Here is a 21,300-nt window from a genome sequence, read left to right as displayed (position 1 = left end):
ATCTTGAGGTCTCTGGCAAGGGCCCTCTCAAGACTTGGCTCTCAGCTTTTGGTACCTGTTTCAGTAGCACTGCGCCCTCTCAGAACGCTCTGTGCTCTGCCTCAGCAGCCCTTAGTGCTGGCTGAGGTCACATTGACCACAGCAGCAGCAATCTGGCAAAAGTCATGTAGACAAGAATTTCAAATAAATTCTTCCCTCTTTACTGAAATCACTTTTGGGGGCTTTTAAGGCATTGCCTGTCTTTAGATACACTTACACATATGGACTAAAAACCCAGTTGGAGAGCTCTGCACTCCTAGTTGGCAAACAGTGCTCAGGACCTGTTTGATGTGGGCTGGGAATAATGAACACCAGCCTTCAGGTCTGAGGACTCGGGTTAAGACAGGAGAAAATTCCTCCCTTCAGATCAAACAGGGCCAGAGCCTCTGCTGCAGCACACAGGGGCCGCTGGAGCTCACTGAGGTTTTTCTCTCTGATTTCTGCCAGGTTGCGTGGGGATGGAAGATGAGCTCTGAAATAAGGGAGGCTAGTGTTGCTCTATGGCATAGGACTGGAAACCAAAGGGATTCCTTAGGTGAAGTAGAAGTGACTGCTGTGAGAGCCCTGAAACCTGGACCATGCTCCCCAGAAGAGGAAGATTTGGAGAGTTGGGAGGGAGAGTGGGAAAGAAATTTCATACTCCAATTTGGAAGAAAAACCAAAGTTTAAGCCATGTTTAATGAAAATCAATGACTAAAGACGAGAATCCCAAATTGTGCTGAAATACTTTTCTCTGTAACTCCTGCTTAGGGTATGGTCTGTTTAATTATACTAATTAGCTGCATTAATGAATGCTTCTGCTTATCTTTTTAAAACAGATTTTTTAAAAGGATAATCAAACACAAAGGCATTGTAATCACACTCCCTCAGTCAAACATACCTAAAGGCAGCCTTGTCCCAACCAGATCATCTGGAGACTTGATAGAAGTGCAGATTCTTGAGTTCCACCAACCCCACTGAACAGAAACTCTGGGGTGGGGCCCTGAAATCAGCAATTTTTTTTGGTGGTCCTGGGGTTTGAACTCAGGGCCTCATGCTTTGCTAGGCAGGTGCTCTACTACTTGAGCCAAGCCTTTAGCCCTTTTTTGCTTTTTAGGTGAGGTCTCCCACTTTGGGCCCAGGCTGGCCTTAGACTGTGATTCTCCTATTTATGCTTTCCACATAGCTGGGATTATAGACTTGAACCACCATACCTAGCTTGTTGGTTGAGATGAGTTCTCAATAACTTTTTGCCTGGGTTAGCCTCAAACCTTAATCTTACTGATCTCTGCCTCCAGGATAGCTGGGATTACAGGTGTGAGCCACCAGGCCCAGCCTACAATCTGCATTTTAACAAGCCCTCCAGTGAGCCTGATGCCTACTCAAGTTTGAGAACCACAGGCCTATAAGTTCAGGTCACTTGGCTATAACTATGGCTTCAATGCTGACCTGGTTGGTGGATGCTCATCTGAACTGCAAAGGACTCAAGAGGACACAGGAACCTCACACCTGGTTTTATAAACTCAAACATCAACAATGACAGAAAGTAACAGAGCCTCACCTTTTCCTTCTCTTTTGCAAGGTGCCTTTTTGGGGTCTTTTTTCTCATTGGTACATGATAATGATTTTTCGAGCTTAGGAATTTTTTTAAGACTCAAGTTCTTTCTGGCATTTTCCTTCTCTTCTAATCTCAGTCTCAGGGCGGCCACCCTGGACAGAATTTTCTTCTTGACTCCCTCAGCTAAATGTCCACTTCCTGAGAGTTCTTGCTTCTTCTTGACCTCTTCTGACCCAGCCCATGCTGACCGGGCACCTGGTAATTTGCCAGTCTGGTTGGCCACATGGCTGGCCTTCTCCCTGGACTTTTTTCCACTGCCCAGGGTGGAGCCCTTTTGATCCGGGTCCTGTAGTAACTCAGGGGCTTTCTCTGACTCATACTCTCTTGAAATGAAAGCCAAAGTCATTCCTGGGGAGGTAGATGGGCTTGGGAGTTTGGTTTCCCCAATTTGAGGCTCCTTCACTTTTAGTTCCTCAGTGCTATGGCTTATTGAAAAGTGTGTGACATTTCCTTTGGGTGATGGGGTAGAAGGCAACTGCATAAGAACGCTGAGCGAGGACACATGTTTCCCACACTCGCTCTCAATAGTTCCCCTTTCCTCTGAGTTGCAAGATATATTCTGATGGGTTTTGTGCTCAATGAAGTCATTCACAGATCCACTGTGAATTTGGCCTACCAAGCAGTGAGTATTAATCTCAACAGGAGTATGAGTCATTATTGCAGGACAACTAGAAAGAGGTGAAGTGGGGGAAATAAATTCAGCTCTGTCCTTTTTACTTTGCTCAGCCTCCCCCAAGCTTTTGTCACTGCCATCTTGAACTTGGCCTGTGCTGCATGCCCTTGGAATTCTTTGCTTAACTTCATTAGGACCTGAGACTTGCCAAATGACAGGCTGTATTTCCACTTTTGCTTTTTTGGGTTGTCTTTGTTTGGCCTCTTCTCTTTCACTGTCTGCTTGGTCTTGGTTGATTCTGTCTTTGTTGGGAATGGTTTCCCCTCTGTTATAGGGACTTGAAATTTGCAGAATGGCAGGTTGGACTTCCACTCTCTGGCCCAAGTTTCCATCAGTGGATTTGTTCTGCTTTCTGATGGCCCCCGATGTGGGGTCAGCAGGCCCAGTGTTCTCAGCCTGCGGAGGCTCCATCTTGCCTGGCTCATCAATGGGGTCTACGGAGGACTCTAGGATGTTAGAGAAAGTCAGAAGCTGGTTAAGGAAGGCAGGGTGACCCACTTTGAGCTGATTTCCCTCCTGGTCTTGACTCAGATCTTTAACTTTTTCCTTCCCTCCAATTTTGGAAGCTTCTGATAGGGAATCTGTGACATATAATTCCTTTTCCTCGACAGGGTCCACAGATGACTCCGGGAATCTGTATTGACTCAAACCCTGGGACCAAGGACTATTCCAATGTGCATTGCTGGCTGCTGTGTCTCCTTTACCAATTTCCCTGTCATTATCGAGGGCGGAGGCCATCTCAGCCTGGGGACTGTGAGCCCATGATGCTGTCCCTGACGGTTCCAGGTCAGGCACGGCAGCATCTGACTTCAGAGTATCAGATAGAGCCCAGGCCCTATCAGAGACTACGGGACCAGCTGCCTCCTTGTACTCAAGATCTGTCACTTGCCTTGGTGGCAAGATTTCAGAAGCAGAATCCTCTAGAGTGACAGCCTTCACCTTGTTACCTAGTACTGTGTCGTCAGACTCTCCCAGGAGCATTTCAGAGAGAGACGGAACGTTGCTCGGTACCTGGCTGTCTTCTTCCACAGTTGCCTGTGCCACCATGGAGACACTGGCCTCCAGGCCTGAGCTGTGCCCTCTCTCTTCCCTAGAACTTCCTGGGGAGGGCTCGGAGAGTCCCAGGTTGGCTTCCTCTTTTGCAGGAGATGAGGGGGACAAACTTTCTTGGAAATCATGTGCAGAAAAAGAACCGTGGTAGTGCGGGATCTCTGACTGGATTCTCTGCTTTGTTTCACTTCCTTTTTCTTGGAAATCCTCTTCAGGGCTCCCATTGTCTGCTCTGTCCCTGGTCTGGCTCTCATCTGTAGACTGGCCTTCAGTGTGAAGAGGACAATTGCTACAGAAACCCTCTCCCTCTGGGAGCGAGTGACCATGGCCAGGAATTCCTAGAACATTGGGGCTTGAGCAAAGCAGCTCTTCTACGGACTCCAGAGCAGAGCCATTTAACTTATGACCTGACTGCACATTGGAGGGAAATTGGAAGAGATTTTCATTTGGTGCCTCGGATGGGTTTTCCTCAGTGTCATCTGCATGGTTGTTTTCAGAAACTGAAACAGTGTGGTATTTGGCTAGGTGGGCCTTGGTGGCAACAGCAATGATTGATAGAGCCTCACTAGCCCCCGTCACCTGAAGACACTTAACATTAGCAGTTAATGCTGTTGACTTGTCCTGTGGGAACTTCATGACTGAACTATGGCTGGCTGGTGTGTCTGTGGCAACTGGGGCACTGATTTGGGGGCTCTTGTCGATGCCTCCGTTAAGGTGCACAAAAGAGTTATTAGAAGAATGGGGCTGTGTCCCCCCAGGTTCTCCTGAATCGAGGAGGCTCAGCCTCTTCTGGCCAGCCAGGGCTGTGGGGGACAAGACAGATGGAGCGTTCTCTACCTCAGTTAGATGTTCCCCTGTGGTACCTTCACTGTCCTCCTGCGACACGTTCCAGGTGAAAGCACTGAGAAAAAGTGGAAACATGGCCAAGTTTCTATCCTTGTTGTGTTTGCATGTGGCTTGTGCAGGCTCAGAACCTTGTGTCTGAGGAAGAGCTGCCAGTGTCTTGTCATCAGGAGAACATAAATCACATACTTTGCTTTGACCTTCTGTCCGCTCAAAGTCCGTGAAGCAAATTTCTTCAGGCAAATATTTATCAAGTGATGCTCCAACAGAAGAATCCATGGTATCATAACATGTTCCTTGGTCAGCGGTTTCAAAACACTCCATCATGCACACTTCTTCTCTGCCCCTTGGCCCACTGAATACATTTTCCAGGGTGAAAGCAGTGTCTGTGGGCTCAGGGGAGGTAACAAAGAGATCCTTGGGCTCCCTGCAGTCAGTGCTGGCATCCTGGGGGAGATGCACTGAGGGTACAGCCAGGGACATGCTTTCATCGGCAGCTTCTGGAGTGCTCAGCTCATGTTCTAGGTCTGCCCAGGACCTGGCAGGTGTGTTGCCTTCTCTGTCTTGTTTTTCTGCCTGCTGTGGGTCTTGAGTATAGTTTTCCAACTCTAGGTGTTGAGTCAATGATGTGTTTTCCTCATGAATCCCTCCTGAGTTGGAGAAGGACTCCCTTGTGGTCCCAGTGAATGGAGACTCCTTGCCAGCAGACTCTGAGAAAGCTGGCATCTGGCTGGAAGAGCTGCTATCCTGAATTTGCACCTAGGAAGAGGAAAATTGGTATTAATAGAGTTCTTCCTGGGAGAGGTCACAAAAGAACACATCTGTAATCCTGAGAGTGTTAATGAATCCCCCATGACTGTAATGGATAAGATCAGTAGCAGGAATGGCTGAAATAGGACCCAAATTCTCAAACGTAGTTAGAGATGTCTGGGCCAACTGCAAATTAAAATCATTCTGGGTTCCAAGGCACCCTTGCCCAAAATGCACCATTGTAGGCTAACGGCTTCCTGGCAATTAACATTTATTTAATGATTTAATAATTTATTTAATAATAGAAATAAATTAAATGGTAACTATGCTGATCAAATAAGTCACAAGAGCTGCATACATTTTTCTAGAAAGATAAATTTCACATGACCTTTACTAATTAAATATACAGTAGTTGCCAAGTAGCAATGAACAAAGTTTGTCACCAAAATAGGATGGCTTCTTGGTTAATAACATTACTAAAGAAAAGAGAGAGGCCTGTCTTTTGAGCCTGCCTCTAATGAAGTAATGGACCTGTGATTGGCCATCAGCTGCTAATCATCTCTGCCCCAGAAACATCCTGGAATGCCACCCAGATTTTAATACAGAGGCCCCGTGGCAGACAACCACCTCCATAAGAAATTGGGCATTCATGACTGGTTAGTTTGTTGGGAAAGTGGATGGGAAAAGTCAGAAAGAAAAAAAGGAAGGAAGGACAGGAAAGAGGGAGGTGGGAGGGAGGGAGGGAGGGAAAACAACAGGAAGAAAGAAATCTCAACATCTGAAGACTGAGGCCATTAACAGCACTATCCAAATGTTGTGTGATTGGAACGTTGTTCAAGGAAGCAGCAAACTCTTTGACCGCGTTCTTGTTTTTTGAAACTTTTAGCGCATTGATTATTTCAAAACAAACAAAATTATGTCCAAATTAAGCTACCCTGAAAGTCACTTTAACACAGATTTTATTGCCATAAAAATACTAACTGAAGAAGAAGAAATTAAATATGAACTCCATAAGGGTTACAACCATTTGAATGCCTCCTATGTACTAGAAGGTGTTCCAGTAATGAGGACACAAGACAGGAAAATGCTCAACTGTAAGAAGCCCCCATTCAATGCTTTTCATAGTGATAAGTGCACAGTATGTATTTAATAAGTATTTGTTGTAATAATAAATGAATGAAACATATACCAACTGAGACAGCTTTTACCTAAGGTCAGCCATGAAACCTCTGTATCTGGATGAATTTGGTCTTCAATCTGCTCCTAAGTTGGGAACAGTCCTATTTTAAAGGAGACTTCTAACCTTAGCACACTGGTACACAAGTTCAAATCTTGGTGTTCCTAAAAAGAAAGATATTTATTCTCTTTCTAAATCTTGTTTTCTTCCTCATCATATTAAGATGGAAATGGGAAAACAAGAAAGGTAATTTCTAGGGAGAAACAAGGGACTTTTAAATCATCTAAGAGTTTAATGACTGATGAAATATATAGTATTTGCAAAGTAGCCAAGAGCAATCTTTGTTCCTCAAAAGGGTTTCCTTCCTATACCTGAATATTTACATCGCATTGATGGAGTATTCTTATTTCGTGTTTTGGTTCAGATTTTTCATAATGTGCTATAGCATAAACATACCCAATTATTGAGCACTTCCTGGCCATGGTTGGAATGTGCAATCAAAAATGCCATACTCCTCTCAGGCCTAAGTATTCTTCCTGAGCCCCCATCAACCATGTCAAACCTTTATCTTAAGGTCTCACTGTCATCACAGTGTCATCAGTGCCAGTGGACATTTGAGGAATAGCTGCTATGTGGAGATCCTCTGCCAGGCACTCGGTAATTTTTCCCAAAGGGCTCAGTTTAAAAAGCTGCTATGATTCTTATTGAGATGCATTTTACCCTCTCATTAATGATAACTATCAACAGTGTAATTGGCTGATACAGAGAAGAGAATAACATCTGTAAACAAGTAAGCTCTGATTAGGACAAATTTGGTCACTGGACTATATTATCATAATATACCATGATTTACAAAATAGTGCATTTGTTCCTTCCCTTTCTTACTTTAAAAATAAATTTCTACTTTAAAATCCCCTAGAGAATTCAGGTGCCAGTGGCTCATGCCTGTAATCCTAGCTACTTGGGAGACTGATCAGGAGGATCATAGTTTGAAGCCAACCCCAGGCAAAAAAGTTAGCGAGACTCCATCTGAATGGAAAAAAGCTGAATGTGGTGGTATGCACCTGTCATCCCAGCTAAAGCAGGAAGTGTCAAATAGAAAGATAGCAGTTCAGGCCAGCCTGGGCAAAAAGCGAAATCCTATTTCCAAAATAACCAGACAAAAAAGGGCTGGAGGTATGGCTCAAGTGGTAGAGCCCCAGTCTAGAAAGCACAAAGTTCTAAGTTCAAACCCCAGTACCACACAAAAAAAAGAAAAATTCCTAGGGAAGCCCCAATGTAATGACATATGGTGGGTCAGTCCTTGACTGTAAACTCATCCATTTGAAAAACATGTAGTGAGTGTCTACTATATAACAAATGCTGTTCTAAGCACCTAGGAAATATCAGCAAACAAAGACTGCTGACCTTTGGAAGTCACCTTCAAGCAACAACCATGTCATTGGTCACTGCTGTTGTGAAATTCCATAAATTTGATTTTAACCAATGGGAGTTTTTCAGAGTAGAGACTTAGCAGCCTGCTCCCTATGCCCAAGGCCAAAGGCATCAGGTCCAAGAGCAGACTTCTTGGCTCACACTCAGGCCAGCTCTTAAAGGAGGGAAACCACAGGCGCTCACCTTGTCAGTGACTCAGAGCTTTCTCTGGAGAGCAGATCTCCTAGTTGAGTCACGAAAGAACTCCAGCAAATGGCTCTGCTGCCATGCTGCTGCTTTCATCTTAAGAGTGAGTGGTAAGACTCAGGAGTGTCTGTTATATGGAAAAATTGTTCTCATTCAGGTGAAAAGGAGCATTTAGGGCATCAAGGGAAGCCCATGATTGCGTATGGTATGTTGACTGGGACGACTGGCAACCTGACTTTGTGGCCAGGGTAATCCACTATGGCACACATGATCTTAGGTAACCTCCTTAACTTCTCTGACCCTCTGACTCCTCCTCTAAGGCTAACCACATGTACGTCATCATCATCCTGTTAAGTGCCTGGCATACTGCCTGGTACCCAGAAAACTCTCAGTTACATTAGTTTCCCTGTTCTCTGTGAAAAGAAAATTGCAGCTAAGGCAAAGAGGAAATGGAAGAGCCCAGATGAGCAGTGCCTTTTTTACCGATGAGCCAAATAACCGAGCTCTTATCAGGAGACAGAAACCACAAAGTAGGCTATTTAGAGAAGCTTAATACAAAAAACTGGGAACTGTGATGGAAGACCCCTATAAGACAGTAGGAAGCTAGGTACCCTAGTGTAAGGAAAGGGAATAGGGGAGGGCAGGCTTGGAAGGGGCTCATTCCCAGTTGGAGAAGGTTTGATTAGACCACCAGATAGCAGAGTAGTTCTCTGATTTAACCAGGCCAAAGCTGGTCTGGAATTGCTGTGTGATCAATAGGTGACCCATCCAAGTCAGGTAGGGACCAGATGGTCACATCCAGTGGTATGGTTATGCAGAGGAGTCTGGGCACTGGCAGGCACAAAGACTGAGGTGTCATAGCATGTGTAGTGGGGCTAAGGTTTGCAAAGGATCACTACTCCATGTGTGCCAGATCTCAGGAAGCCATAGGAGTTCATGGAGGGAGTCCAGGGGTTTCTATAGGCAGGAGGCCTTTGGGATGGGCAGGTCATGTTAGGCACTGACTTCAAACACAATGGACTGCAGGCAAGTTGGCACTGGGCTAAGCCTGCAAGGTCATAGATGGACCAGGTTCTGGGTTCACAGGTGGGCAGACTCTATGAATGACTAGATACCTCATTTTAGAGAAAAACAATGGATTTTTGGTACCACAGGCTATGTATTAAAGGATGGATTCATGCTGAAAAGTGTTGAGGACCTGTATATGAAGTAAATGATATTCAGGTGTTACAAACTCCCCAGTGTTCCAGAGTCAACAGCAGGGCAGGAATTAAAGCCATCTGTCTGGCTACAAAGCCCTTTCAACCCAGCTTCATCTTTTTCTTTTCTGCTAGGTGAGTGTTCTAGCATTGAGCTGCACCCCACCCATAAACCCAGTTTTTCCAAACAGAGAAGTTACAATAAACCTCATCCCACCAAGGGCCAGGAACTCCCCTTAATGTAAACCCAGAATTTCTTGAGCCGAGAGACTTAGGATGCAAGACCACAGTGGCCCTTCTTATATGCAATGTGACCGTGTGTTGACGTGTCTGCTTCCCTACAAGTTCTAAGGGCAGATACTCTCATATTTATTTCTGAGTCTCTAGAACACAGCACATAGAAGGGGCTCAAATAATTTCGCTGAATGAGTAAACAGGTGAATCAAGATGAGGAGAGAAAATGGTAAACTAAATTTAGAAACACTTCCATTTCCACCTCCCCCCCCCTTTTTTTATGGTACTGGGGTTTGAACTCAGGACTTTGTGCTTGCAAGGCAGATGTTCTACCATTTGAACCACACCTCCAGTCCTTTTTGCACTGGTTATTTTGGAGATAGGGTCTCACTTTTTGCCCAGGCTGACCTGGACCGCGATCCTCCTATTTTATACTTCTCACTGTAGCTGGGATGACAGGCATGTACCACCACACCATGATGAGATGAGGTCTCACGAACCACAATTCTCTTGATCTAAGCCTCCTAAGTACCTAGAATAACAGGCATGAGCCACTGGCACCCAGCTTTCCATAGTCATTTTCAAGGTTAATGCTTGAAAACTTAAACTTTTCCTGCATAGTATTTTCCAACTGAAACCCTATTCAACACACCTCTGATTCCATTCACAAACCTATTGCGTTCATTGATTGGTTTTGCCCAAAATTTTGCCTCCTAAGTATGTCTGCACTGGGTCTCCTGGAAAGGTGTGTTGCCTTTTTGTCACCCCATGGTGCTCAGGGTTATTCTCATCTGACGATAGTGTCCTGGATGACACCAAAGTTCATGATACTAATTTGAGTCTCTACCTATCAAAGGTGGTATGAGATAAGATCCCTCTTTGCAAATGGCTTATAATCCAGTTAAAGACACAAGATGTACGTGGAAAAAACAAAGAACAATTCTTGACAAGTTGTGCTAGTAACAAAATGTATAAAACTTCCCTATCGGTCCTGCTCTGTGACAGAATGTAGAAAGTCACCACTGAATTGTCCTCTTCCTCTAATGATCTCATTCCTCTAACAACAGGATTTTTGCAGTACAAAACCCAGAGGCTGTACTCTTCTGTTGTATTATCAATTCTGAGAAAGTTCCTAAGCATGCCAGTGCAATCTCAGGACATTCTCTACTGAGTAGAATGGGGAGGTATGGTCATACCCACTGGTAGAAAACTCCACAGCAGCCCTAATCCCGTTCTTTCTTGTTACTTCTAACTAAAGAGATGGAAAACCATGTATTCTCCCAGACTCCTGCACAGCCAAATGAAGCCACAGGGTCAGTCTGGCTAATCAGATATATGGGCAATTCTACCAAAGTACTTTCACAGAAGCATTGCTTTAAGATAATGTCTTAGTCCATTTTAAGTTGCTATAACAAAATACCTAAGACTAGGAGTAGAAGTGTATTTGATTATACTGGAAAGTCTAAGAGATAGCCCTAGCATCAGCTCAGCATCTGGTGAGGGCCTTCTCACTGCGCCAAAACATGGCAGAAGGCATCACATGGCAAGACAGAGCAAGTGTGTGTGGCTCAGGTCTCTTTTCCTCCTCTTAAAAAGCCACCAATGCTATGGGGGGGAACCCTAATGACTTCATCTAATACTAATGACCTCCCAAAAGCTCCACCTCCTAAAATGATTAGCAAATTTATTTGGGGACCAAGTTTATAATACATGAACTTTTGGGGGACACAGTCAAACCACAGCAGCACATATCTGATGGCTACCTTGCTTATCCCCTCCTTCCTTTCATCTAAATGTGATGCCTGCCAACATAGTATGACTATCAGCATCACTGAGCTGCTAGAATGACACCAAAGCCTTCTACCCCTCCCCCCCACTTCTTGTGATACGCAAAGGTTGTTTTAGGCCACTATTATTTGGTAATTCTGTTAATAGCAGCTAAAGTCTCCTAAAGAATATGAGAAAGGTTACTGCAGAGGGATAAGGAAGGCAGCATGTGAGGTTCACCTGGAGCCCTCCAAGGCACCAGGCAGCTCCTGATGGGATCAGTTATAAGAACAGTGTCACAAAGGGCAAGGGGTGTGGCTCCTGGGAAGAGAGCTCGAGGGCCTGGTAAAAATGCCAAGGGATCAAAAGGGCCCAGGCAAGGTGAACTTGAAGTAGAGCTGGGAGGGGCAATGGGGAAATATGAGAAGATGGATCATCAAAGGAGAGAGGCCAGGGTTCTAAAGGCCAAGTACACCACCAAGGGCCAGGAGAATCAAGCCACTTGGGCCATTCCTTCAGCTGGGAAACACTTCAAGAGTCCAATATGTCCTACTATAGGATGATGTTCTTTTTCTAACTCCTTTTTCTTTTTGTAGTGCTTGCTTATTAATTAATTAATTTATTTATTTATTTTGGCAGTAGTGGGGTTTGAACTCATGGCCTGGTGCATGTTAGGCAGGCACTCTACTACTTGAGCCATACCCCCTAGTTTTTTTTTTAACTTTATCTTTTCAGATAGAGTCTCATGTTTTTGCCCAGGACCAGCCTCAGACCATGATCTTCCTTACTGTACCTCTCATGTAGCTGGGCTTACAGAGGCACACCACAATACCCAGCTTTTTGGTTGAGATGGGGTCTAGCTTTGACTGGGCTGCTCTCGACCATGATCCTCCCTTCTCTACCTACGTTCTTTTAATGTTCTTTCCTCCTTATCTGGACTAGGCCCAGGTACCACTATGTCCTTCATGGTTGTCTACACATAATCAATTTACCCCATGGACCCAGGAATCTTTAAATGAGAATGTCCGCAGGCTCCTTACCATCTGGGCTCCTGTGGCCTCACCCACGGGTAACCTTTCCTAAGTATCTGCTGAGCCCTCGTGGCAGGCATGGCATCACTTGGTCATTCGATAGATCAAATCCATACCACCTGGGGCCGTGAAACTGAAAATAGATAGCCCAGTCCCAAGCCAAGGGAAGCTTAAAGGCAAACTAGAATATTCCAGGAACTTGAGTTTATTTTTAGGAGTTGTCTGGTTGCCCAGAAAGAAGCTTCACTTAAAACCTTTGAATGTGAAAATAACACTTAACCGAGTTGAGGTGCCTTATATGGTACTCGTTGAAAAGCTCCAATCCTCAAATTGGATCCCAAATACTCCTGTCCCCTGACCGGCTCTTCTTTGTCCCATTGCCTCTTGGGAGAAAGAGGTCTTCAGACAACTGTTGTCACAATCCTGTCTTGATTCCTTGGGAAAGTCCCAGTTTGTGAAATACAGTTTCGTCTCTCACTGGGAGAGGACGGGGTTTCCATGACTGGTCCCCTTCCTAGGGCTTTCGCTCTCTGTGGGTCAGTGGGGGTCTTTGTCTTGTAACGTGGTGTGAGCGGAAGAGCAGCAGAGCTCTTCTGTGTTTACTGTGCATCTTCCATGACGTGCGGTTGGTAGTAGTACCAGCAGTGCTTCTCATCGCTCATTCCCCAGCAATGTCCTCACCTGGTGTTAGTAAAATGACGTGGAAGGTTAGGACTCCAGGACCTTGTGGATCGTTAGGAGCCACATGCCACCCATTTCACCGTGGGAGATGACCACTTAGTGGCAGACTCTCACATAAAATGTGGCAGAAAAGGAGTCATTTTTCTTTGCTGTATGCATCTCAGTTTCCCTGCATCTAGGAATGGGCTCGGAGATGAGAGGGAGAGTCTTTACTTCCAGCAAGTGCAGCTGGGAAATACGCAAACAAGGAAAGACAGGGCTGGGAATTCCACTCTGCATCTCTCAATAATCTGAATTTTTTAAATTTTTGTTTGTTTGCTTTTGTCTTTGTTTTTCCTTTGACTTGAAGAAAGCAGGACTTGGATGAGAAGGGAAAAGGACTAGGGTGATGGAAAAAGGATTGGGACTCAGAAAACTCAGGTTGGTCCTGGATCTGCTGCTACATGGAAAGTGGCTTTGGAAGTCACTGGATCTTCCTGAGTCCGTTTCTCCCCAGTAAAGAAAGACGGATGGAAAGGATCTCTTGGTTCCAACAGCTTCCGTGTTCTGTGACCTGCTGCCATGCAAACAACACAAACACTGATATGGGGCTTAAGCCTCACCCTTCATGTGGAAACAGATTTTCCTTTGACTCCAAAGACTTCTAGACTTAATTTTCTCTAGCAACTATGAAAGTTGATAGGGAAAAGGATACCACATGTTAAAATATGTAGATGAATCCAAGAATGAACTGGTGGGACCCCAGAGAGGAGCAGGGGCGAGACCATGGACTGGAGTATCCTCAAGACATGTGCTTTCTGGATTCCTAGCTCTTCTGCCTCCCACGTTTCTTTGCTTTTCCCACCTGTATCTGTTTGGTGCCTCATCTTTTTGGTGAGCACATGGGCCCTAATGCTGATCCTGTAGCATTCCAGTGGCTCACAGACCTGGTCCAAGCCAATGAAAACCATCCCAGTCACAGAATGGAAGACCCATGGCATGGGCCCTCAACTTTGTTAAGCTTTTGTAAGTTGCAGCTCTCTGACGAGCCCAGAAAAGTTATGATTTCTTCCTAGAAAATCTTGTTTGACCCATATAATGATGCATATAGCTTCAGGTGACTCCAGGCCTCTTGGGGCTCAAGGATTCCCCTCCTAAGGGCCTCAGAATGAATCCCTGCTGTAGGCTGAGAGTCTAGGGTGAGCAGAATGGTCTTGTTTACTTCCCACAGATTGAAACTTCACTGCCGACTTCAGACTGGATGATAAGCGGAAAAATTAAATCTTATTCAGGTTCTAGGAGAGTGTTTCCAAATCAATACTTCTCTTTACAGTTTCTAGAATCTGTGAGCAAAATCAAAACCGAGGTAGGAGCAATTACCGTACTGCACTGACAATAATACCTTGTACAAAGTGAGTTCTTGTAAACTTTAGAAACAGGAAATACTTGTCACAGTTACTACAACTGTGCTTTGCCTACTCAGTGTGGGCTTCAAAGCATACAATAATGATGGCATTTGGCACTAGGAAAATCTGAATGTAAACATAAATATTAGGCAGGTCGCATACCACAGGTGGTCATTCCAAGGGATGGGGAGAGTACGGAGGTTTATGATTGGATATAGCCCACCTATCTCCTCTAGCAGGGCCACAGGAGAGCTATGTGTCCTTAAGTTTGGTTTCCTTTTTACATATTTTTCTTTTGCTGTGCTAGGGATGGAACCCAGGTCCTTACACATGCTAATCATGGGCGCTACCATTGACATACACTCCCAGCAGGTTTGGTTTCCTGATCAACAGAAAATATCCCCTGAGGCAGAATAGTTACAGGAGGGTATGATCACTCAGCAGGTGATATCTCACCCAATGTATCAATTCAGAGGCAGCTGTGCTCAGCCGAGGAGCCAACTATCTCCTGGGGTATTGAGACCCTTGAGAGTGAGGACTGGGTTAGTGTTGCTCAGCTGGGTATGAGGCACATAGCAGTACTCAGAAATTATGTCAAACTGATGAATATCCATCTAACCTGATCTTGGTCCAATTGTTCTTTGCCAACAGATGTAAGAAGGCTTGGTTTCTTTAGTCTGGTTCCCTCCCTCTCTCCTCCATTGAGACATTGCTCTCCTGCCTGAAAAATTGCCCCAGGGTGCTGTGCTTTGGTTAGTATGCAGTTCTTATGGAGCTAACACTCTGCACTACTAATAATTTGGTGCCTGGTTTCTCTGATCTTATTTAGGTCTGAGTTAAAGCCTTATGTTCTCTTTTGAGTACAGAGATAGGAGCATCTTGTGTGCCCTTCAGTTTTTGAAGCACCATGAACAACTGAAGTTTCAAACATATATACCCAGAGGACATCAGCACAGTTTACTAACTCTAGCTGGGCACTAGGTTCTTAAGGTAGCCATGTCCTATTTACCATGGACACAGAGCTATAAAGTTGCAATGCAACAGAAAGGTTAAGTCTAAACAACTTATGCTTCTTTAAAGAAGAATGAGAAGTGAGGAAGACCAGGAGCAGATTACACAAAAAAATCCAGGGTTCCCTTTGGATAAATCCATCCAAATAAACTTTCCTCTTGTAGATGGAAGAAAAATAATGACTTACAAAGATGTGATTGGGAAGTTGAAGTAGGTGGGGAGGTGCTTTGAACCAAGAAAGAAAGAAAATGTCTGTGACTCAGTATTGTGATGTGAGCTAGGAAGCAAAATATGCACTGAGTTGATATTTGCATATGATGGCTTGAACAATCTCATGCATTACTTCTCAGAGGCATGAGCAATTCCTTAATTTTTTTTCTCTAGAACTGATCCATATTCCTCATGGGCCCCAATCACATGCAGGGACATGGGGCGATGAGTGGAGAACAACAATATCCCCTCTGATTAAACCTGCTTCTCATTCAATACTTTGAACATCCTGTTGGAACACTTGTACCCTCTCAGTTCTGCATTCCTTTCCCTGCTGTTTGGAAGATGGTGTCTGAGCTGCCCCACATTGGTAACTAGAGGGCTAGCTAGTTCCAGTGTCCCAAGAATGAAGTAAGGAGAGTTTTCTTCCCCTAGCTTGCTAATGCAACAGGAAAAATGAAGTCAGGACTCAAAAGCCTGTCTGGCCCCGACTCTCTCTGTGTCATCTCCCTTTTCCCACTTGTCCACAGCCTCTCCCACTTTCTGATGGTGCAGAGATAAGACTCTCTGAGCTATGAAAAAGAAAGGAATTAGAAAAACCATTCTTAGAACAAAGCCCAGTTTTAAAGACGATTGTCCTGCTTAACAAAACCAATACCTGAAATCTGTTTCTTTTTGTTGGTTTGCACCCCACACTATAACTCTATCATCTGTATTCCCATCACCATCTCCAGTTCTCCACTGTGATGCCCATAGTGTCCTGACCTGCTTTGGAGGAAGAAATGGAAAATACCTTTTCTAACATTTCTAACATTTCAATGTCTACACCATGGGCAACTATGTATGTTCTCTAGAGCGTCATGCATCTATTTTCTCAGTTCTGGAGGCCGATAGTTTAAAATGAAGGTACCCCTGGGGCCATGCTCTCTCTGAAGGTGCCAGGAAAGAATCCTCCTTGCTTCTGGTGGCTCTTCCAGATTCTGGTAGCTCCCAGCAATCCTTGTGGCTCTCTGACTTATAGCTGCATCGCTCCAAGCTCTGCCTCTGTTTTCATGTGGTCACCTTCCCTCTGCGTGCCCTCTCCTTTTCTTATAAGGACATCAGTCACTGGAGTAGGGCCCACTCTAATCCAGTATGACCTCATCTTTAATTATAACTGCAAAGACCACACTACTAAATCAGGTCACATTTTAAAGTTCTAGATGGAAATTAATTTGAGTGGACACTGTTCAACCCAATACTATTCTTTTCCTGGCCTGTCTTTCCCCCTTCCCCATGTCCATTTTTTCATCTGCATTCCACAAAGAAAGCTGATGACTTGATTGGTTGGTGTGGACTTTAGAAAAGTCTAGAATGATATTGTCGTGGCAAGACAATTAAAAGGAGGCTGGCTTTCTTCTGGAGGTTAGATAAACAAAGTCTGTCCAGAGAGTAGAATGCAGTCAATCAAGAGTCTACCCTTGTCACTAGTGCAGCCTCCCAGGCTCTGTACTCAGCTCCAGGCCACTTCAGGGTATCTTATAAAGACCAACCTATACTTGAGCTGGATGGCTCCCAGCTGCTCATGGAAATGCAAGTAATTGGGGGTTCCTTATGTTCATTGTCAGACTTCAACCCTGAACTAGAAATCTGAAAGATGAAGGGGTAAGTGGTTCTCACAATGGTTATTCCCCCACCCAACCCTACCAGGTCAATGGTAAATGTGAAAGCACTTGTTTTTAAGCCATTGCTTTAAAAAAAATGCCCCGAATCTCAAGACAGTATCAAAATACCTGTGCTGACTCAGAAAGATCATTTTTCAAGCATCAGCAGAAAGGGGAACTTACAGAATTTGCAATTTTACCTCCTGTCCCACCTCTCACCCCCGCTCCAGCTCAGCAGAAGCGGTGGCGGCAGTCAATTGGAGGGGGTGGGGGAATATGGTTTTTCATATTTCTGTCTGGTCTTTTTAACTGGATTTAGTTCTGTTCAACAAATACTGATAGGCACTATATTTGTTCTGAGGCTTCAAAAATGATTCAAAGTCAACATCTGTTTCCACGTACTTCACAGAATAACATCCCAGCTGGGCAAGAGAATGACTGTACCATACAGTTGGCACTGAGATGGAAGTAACATGGTATGGGAGAAAGTCATCCTACTTCTGGGGGAGAAGAAAGTTCAAGTATACCAGAGAAAGATACAGAATGGATTCACTTACTGCCTATGCACTTATATTTATTAATTATTTCATTCCTTTATTTCACAAATAACTGTTGGAAGGCCTCTATGTTTTAGGCCTTGTCCTATCTTCTAGGGAAACTAACTTCCAGGTAAACTCTCTTTCTTCTTGGAACTTACAATCTGTGTAGGGAAGTGGTCAGGACTTAAGGACAGCAGATGTTCTACAAAGATCATTAGTGGTCTAGAAAGAAAGTTAGCACAGTGGCCCAGGGTCATAAAAGGATGAAGCCTGGGTTACAGTGGTAGCTGAAAAGATGGAAGGTATGTTGAATTGTGTGTCTCCCAAAAAGATAACTCTTGGTACCTGTGAACATGGCCTTATTTAGACATAGGGTTTTGCAGATATAATCAAGATGAGGTCATACTGGCTGGAGTAGAGTGGGCCCTAATCCAATGACTGGTATCTTTATAAGAAAAAGAAAATCTGGTCCTTCTGCCGCTGTGATGCTGCTTGTGTGCTCGTTTGGTGTGGACCGGGTACCTCTTTTGTGAAGTGGCAGCTGAGGAGACTCCGGCGTTTGCCATGGCTGACGAAAAGCCCAAGGAAGGAGTCAAGACTGAGAACAACGATCATATTAATTTGAAGGTGGCGGGGCAGGATGGTTCTGTGGTGCAGTTTAAGATTAAGAGGCATACACCACTTAGTAAACTAATGAAAGCCTATTGTGAACAACAGGGTTTGTCAATGAGGCAGATCAGATTCCGATTTGACGGGCAGCCAATCAATGAAACAGACACATCTGCACAGTTGGAAATGGAGGATGAAGATACAATTGATGTGTTCCAGCAGCAGACAGGAGGTGTCTACTAAAAAGGGAACCTGCTACTTCAGAACTTTGTTCTAATAGACCAAGAATACATTCTCAATTAGAAAACTGCAATTTGGTTCCACCACTTCCTGACTACTACAGTATAGTTTTCTCTATTCTTTCATTTTCCCCTTTCCCCATTCCTTTATTGTACATAAAGTAACTGGTGTATGTGCACAAGCATATTGCTTTTCTTTTTTTCTTTTTTCTTTTCTTTTTTTTTTTTTTTTTACTAAATGGCCAATGGTATGTTTTGATAAACATCAAATGGAGATGGAATGGGGAAAAATACTGGTTCTGTGAAAATATCCCCTTTCTCCATTAGTGGCATGCTCATTCAGCTTTTATCTTTATATTCCAGTAAGTTATTTTGCTTTCACTGTTTTAACAAAAAAACCAACAACATAAAAATCCTTGCATATCTTGTTTGATTGGAGAATTTTAATGTTTTCATTTATCATTGTAAAACCAAGGACAATTTTATAACTTTTTTGTACGTAGCTGTTACATGTAGGGCAATCTGTCTTTAAGTAGGGGTAAATTACTCTTTAAAAAAAAAAATCGTAGATAGTTTTCCCTTCAAGTCCAGCATCTTGTTGTTTAAGTAAACTTCTTGTTTAAAAAAAAAAAAAAAAAGAAAAGAAAAAGAAAATCTGAACCCAGAGACAGAAAGGAAAGGTCATATGGTGATGGTGGCAGATACTGAAGTGATACAGCCATGAGCCAAGGAACACCAGGGGCTGCCACCGGTCACTAGAAGGCATGGTATGGTTTCTCCCTGAGCTTCCAGATGGAACCCACCCTGATAACACCTTGATTTCAGACTTCTGACCTTGAGGACTGTGACACAGTATATTTCTATGTTTGAATGCCCCCAGTGTGGGGGGATTTGTTACAGCTGAAACTAATGCAGAGAGAAAGATTCCAACTAAGGGGACATTTTAGCATTAAAATAACAGGACTGGGGTGGGGGTAGGGTTAGACCTATGAATATATCAAGACCTTGTCTCCAGAGTCCAGCTCAGGGAGTTTCACTATGAAGAAGGTCTCCAAAGGACAGAGCCCACTTGCTACAGTACTCAGTACACTGAGTAAATGCATCATAACATGTTAGATCAGTGATTGTCCTTGGAGCTGGGAGGGAGCCACTGCACAAGTTCACCATTTGTGCCAAAGTTCCACAGGGGGCATCTGGGGAAGAGGAAGGCCAAGTGGGTTCAGAACCTTAACAGTGGAAAATCTTTCTCGAGGGAAGCACACTGGGCACCTGGTTGCTGTGCATGATGGTCTTCAGCGTTCATTTTGATCTTTGTTGCCATAGGTCACATCCTGAACTCTGTTCCTCCAGCCCTAATCACTAGACAACAACATCTCTGAGTAGATGCTGACCACCCAATGTGGGATGCCATCCCAGTAGCCTGTCAAGTGTGCCCGGCCTCTGCTTCTCTTGAGGACACTGCCTGGGGTCCCCTGGGATCAGTGTCTCTGCCACCTTAGTTAGTCCTTTGGATTAGCCACAGATCAGCAGGCTTCTGTGTCCTCTCTCTTCTCAGTGGCTTGGAGACACGAAGGATCTGGCCAGGGTTTAACCAGCCCAGTCCATGCTGTGTTGCTGGAATCAGCTCAGCATGCACATGGCAGAGCTGGCATGTCTCACAGTCCTCAAGTCAGAAGTTCGAAATCAAGGTGTTATCAGGGTGGGTTCCATCTGGAAGCTCAGGGAGAAGCCATACCATGCCTTCTAATGACTGGTGGCAGCCCCTGGTGTTCCTTGGCTCATGGCTGTATCACTTCAGTATCTGCCACCATCACCATATGACCTTTCCTTTCTGTCTCTGGGTTCAGATTTTTTTTTCTTATAAAGATACCACATGACACACCAAGAAGATGGGAACATTGAAGATGATCTGAGTAGCTCCAGGCAGGAGGATGACATTGTAGGTGCTGTGGAGCAGCTGGCTACTCTCTTCCTAGTGTTTCTTTTTGGGCTTGTGCGGCCCTTACCCTTTTTGAAGGTAATGAGAAGAGACTCTGGGTTATCAGGAGCAGACTCAAGGGTGACTGTCATTTGTTGGAACCTGGGCAACTCCTGCTGCTGTGAGCTTTGACTTTCTCTAAATTCAAATCTGATCATACCTCTTTAAGCCAATGCTCTGAGTTTCTGGGTCCTCAGAAAGGTCAACACAGCAACAATGATGAACACCAACTTCAGATAGGGGATTAGCAGCTCCATACCTTCTTACCGTCCATCAATCTTTGTGCTGCCCACCTACATGAGTCCTCTTAGTATGAGATATGGAATAGCCACACATAAATTTGAGCTGAGGAAATTGTAGGGATAGGGAGACCCTACAGGAGGTATGACACATGGCACTCCCTGTTTCATTACTTCATTGTTGAAGGACATTATACCAAGGTTGTTTTTCTCCATGGCTTTCCCTCTAGCTCTGTCTGCATTCAAACAAATGGAGAGGTTATTCATCACCAGGCAACGAATTGGAAGAGAACTAGCCTGCAGCCAGACTCTCAGTCTCCTGGGTAAGCTTATGGGTACTTAGAAGATTTGTAGAACAGTTAGAAGATTTGGAAGGATCTGACATTCTTCACAAAGAGCATCTGTCACCACTCCCTCTCCTGCTCTGTCCACCTTCATAGCACTCACTCATCACTGGCTGATACCACAGAGCATGTCTGTGTGTGCTTATATCTGTGCCCTGAGGGCTGGGACTTGCCTTTGCTCATTGTTGCATCCCTGGCACTTAGAAAGGGTTCTGACACTCAGTGGATGTATAGTAAGTATTTGCTGGATGAACAAAGAACAGGTAGGGACATTTTGTTCAAAGATTTGAAGGAAGTCTGACTTCTCCTGGAAGAGGAAGTCATCAGCCTGGGGGTGAAGGGAAAGAAAGGGTAGCCATGATGTATGTCTTCATCCACCTCTGCAGAGGCTTGCCCCAGGGAAGCAGCAAAATCCCAGAAAGGGCATGGCTGCATGGCACCC

General features: G+C 44.5%; 1 protein-coding gene and 1 pseudogene across 7 annotated transcripts in view; one reads left to right on the top strand and one right to left on the bottom strand.

The window, feature by feature from the left end:
* Alpk2 (alpha kinase 2) overlaps nt 1-21,300 on the bottom strand; it is a 120,467-nt gene that overhangs the window by 38,856 nt on the left and 60,311 nt on the right. For all 7 annotated transcript variants that reach the window (XR_012447017.1, XM_074069736.1, XM_074069735.1 and 4 more), the window contains one exon: nt 1,580-4,961. Coding sequence is in view for 6 of the 7 variants with exons in the window: in XM_074069736.1 (XP_073925837.1) it covers nt 1,580-4,961 (3,382 nt within the window). In the remaining variant the exon portion in view is untranslated. The remainder of the gene's footprint in view (nt 1-1,579; nt 4,962-21,300) is intronic.
* LOC141422463 (small ubiquitin-related modifier 2 pseudogene) lies at nt 17,925-18,725 on the top strand (annotated as a pseudogene).

Source organism: Castor canadensis, chromosome 4 (genome assembly GCF_047511655.1).
Source record: "Castor canadensis chromosome 4, mCasCan1.hap1v2, whole genome shotgun sequence".
Lineage (NCBI taxonomy): Eukaryota > Metazoa > Chordata > Mammalia > Rodentia > Castoridae > Castor > Castor canadensis.
This window is presented reverse-complemented; position numbering and strand designations above follow the sequence as displayed.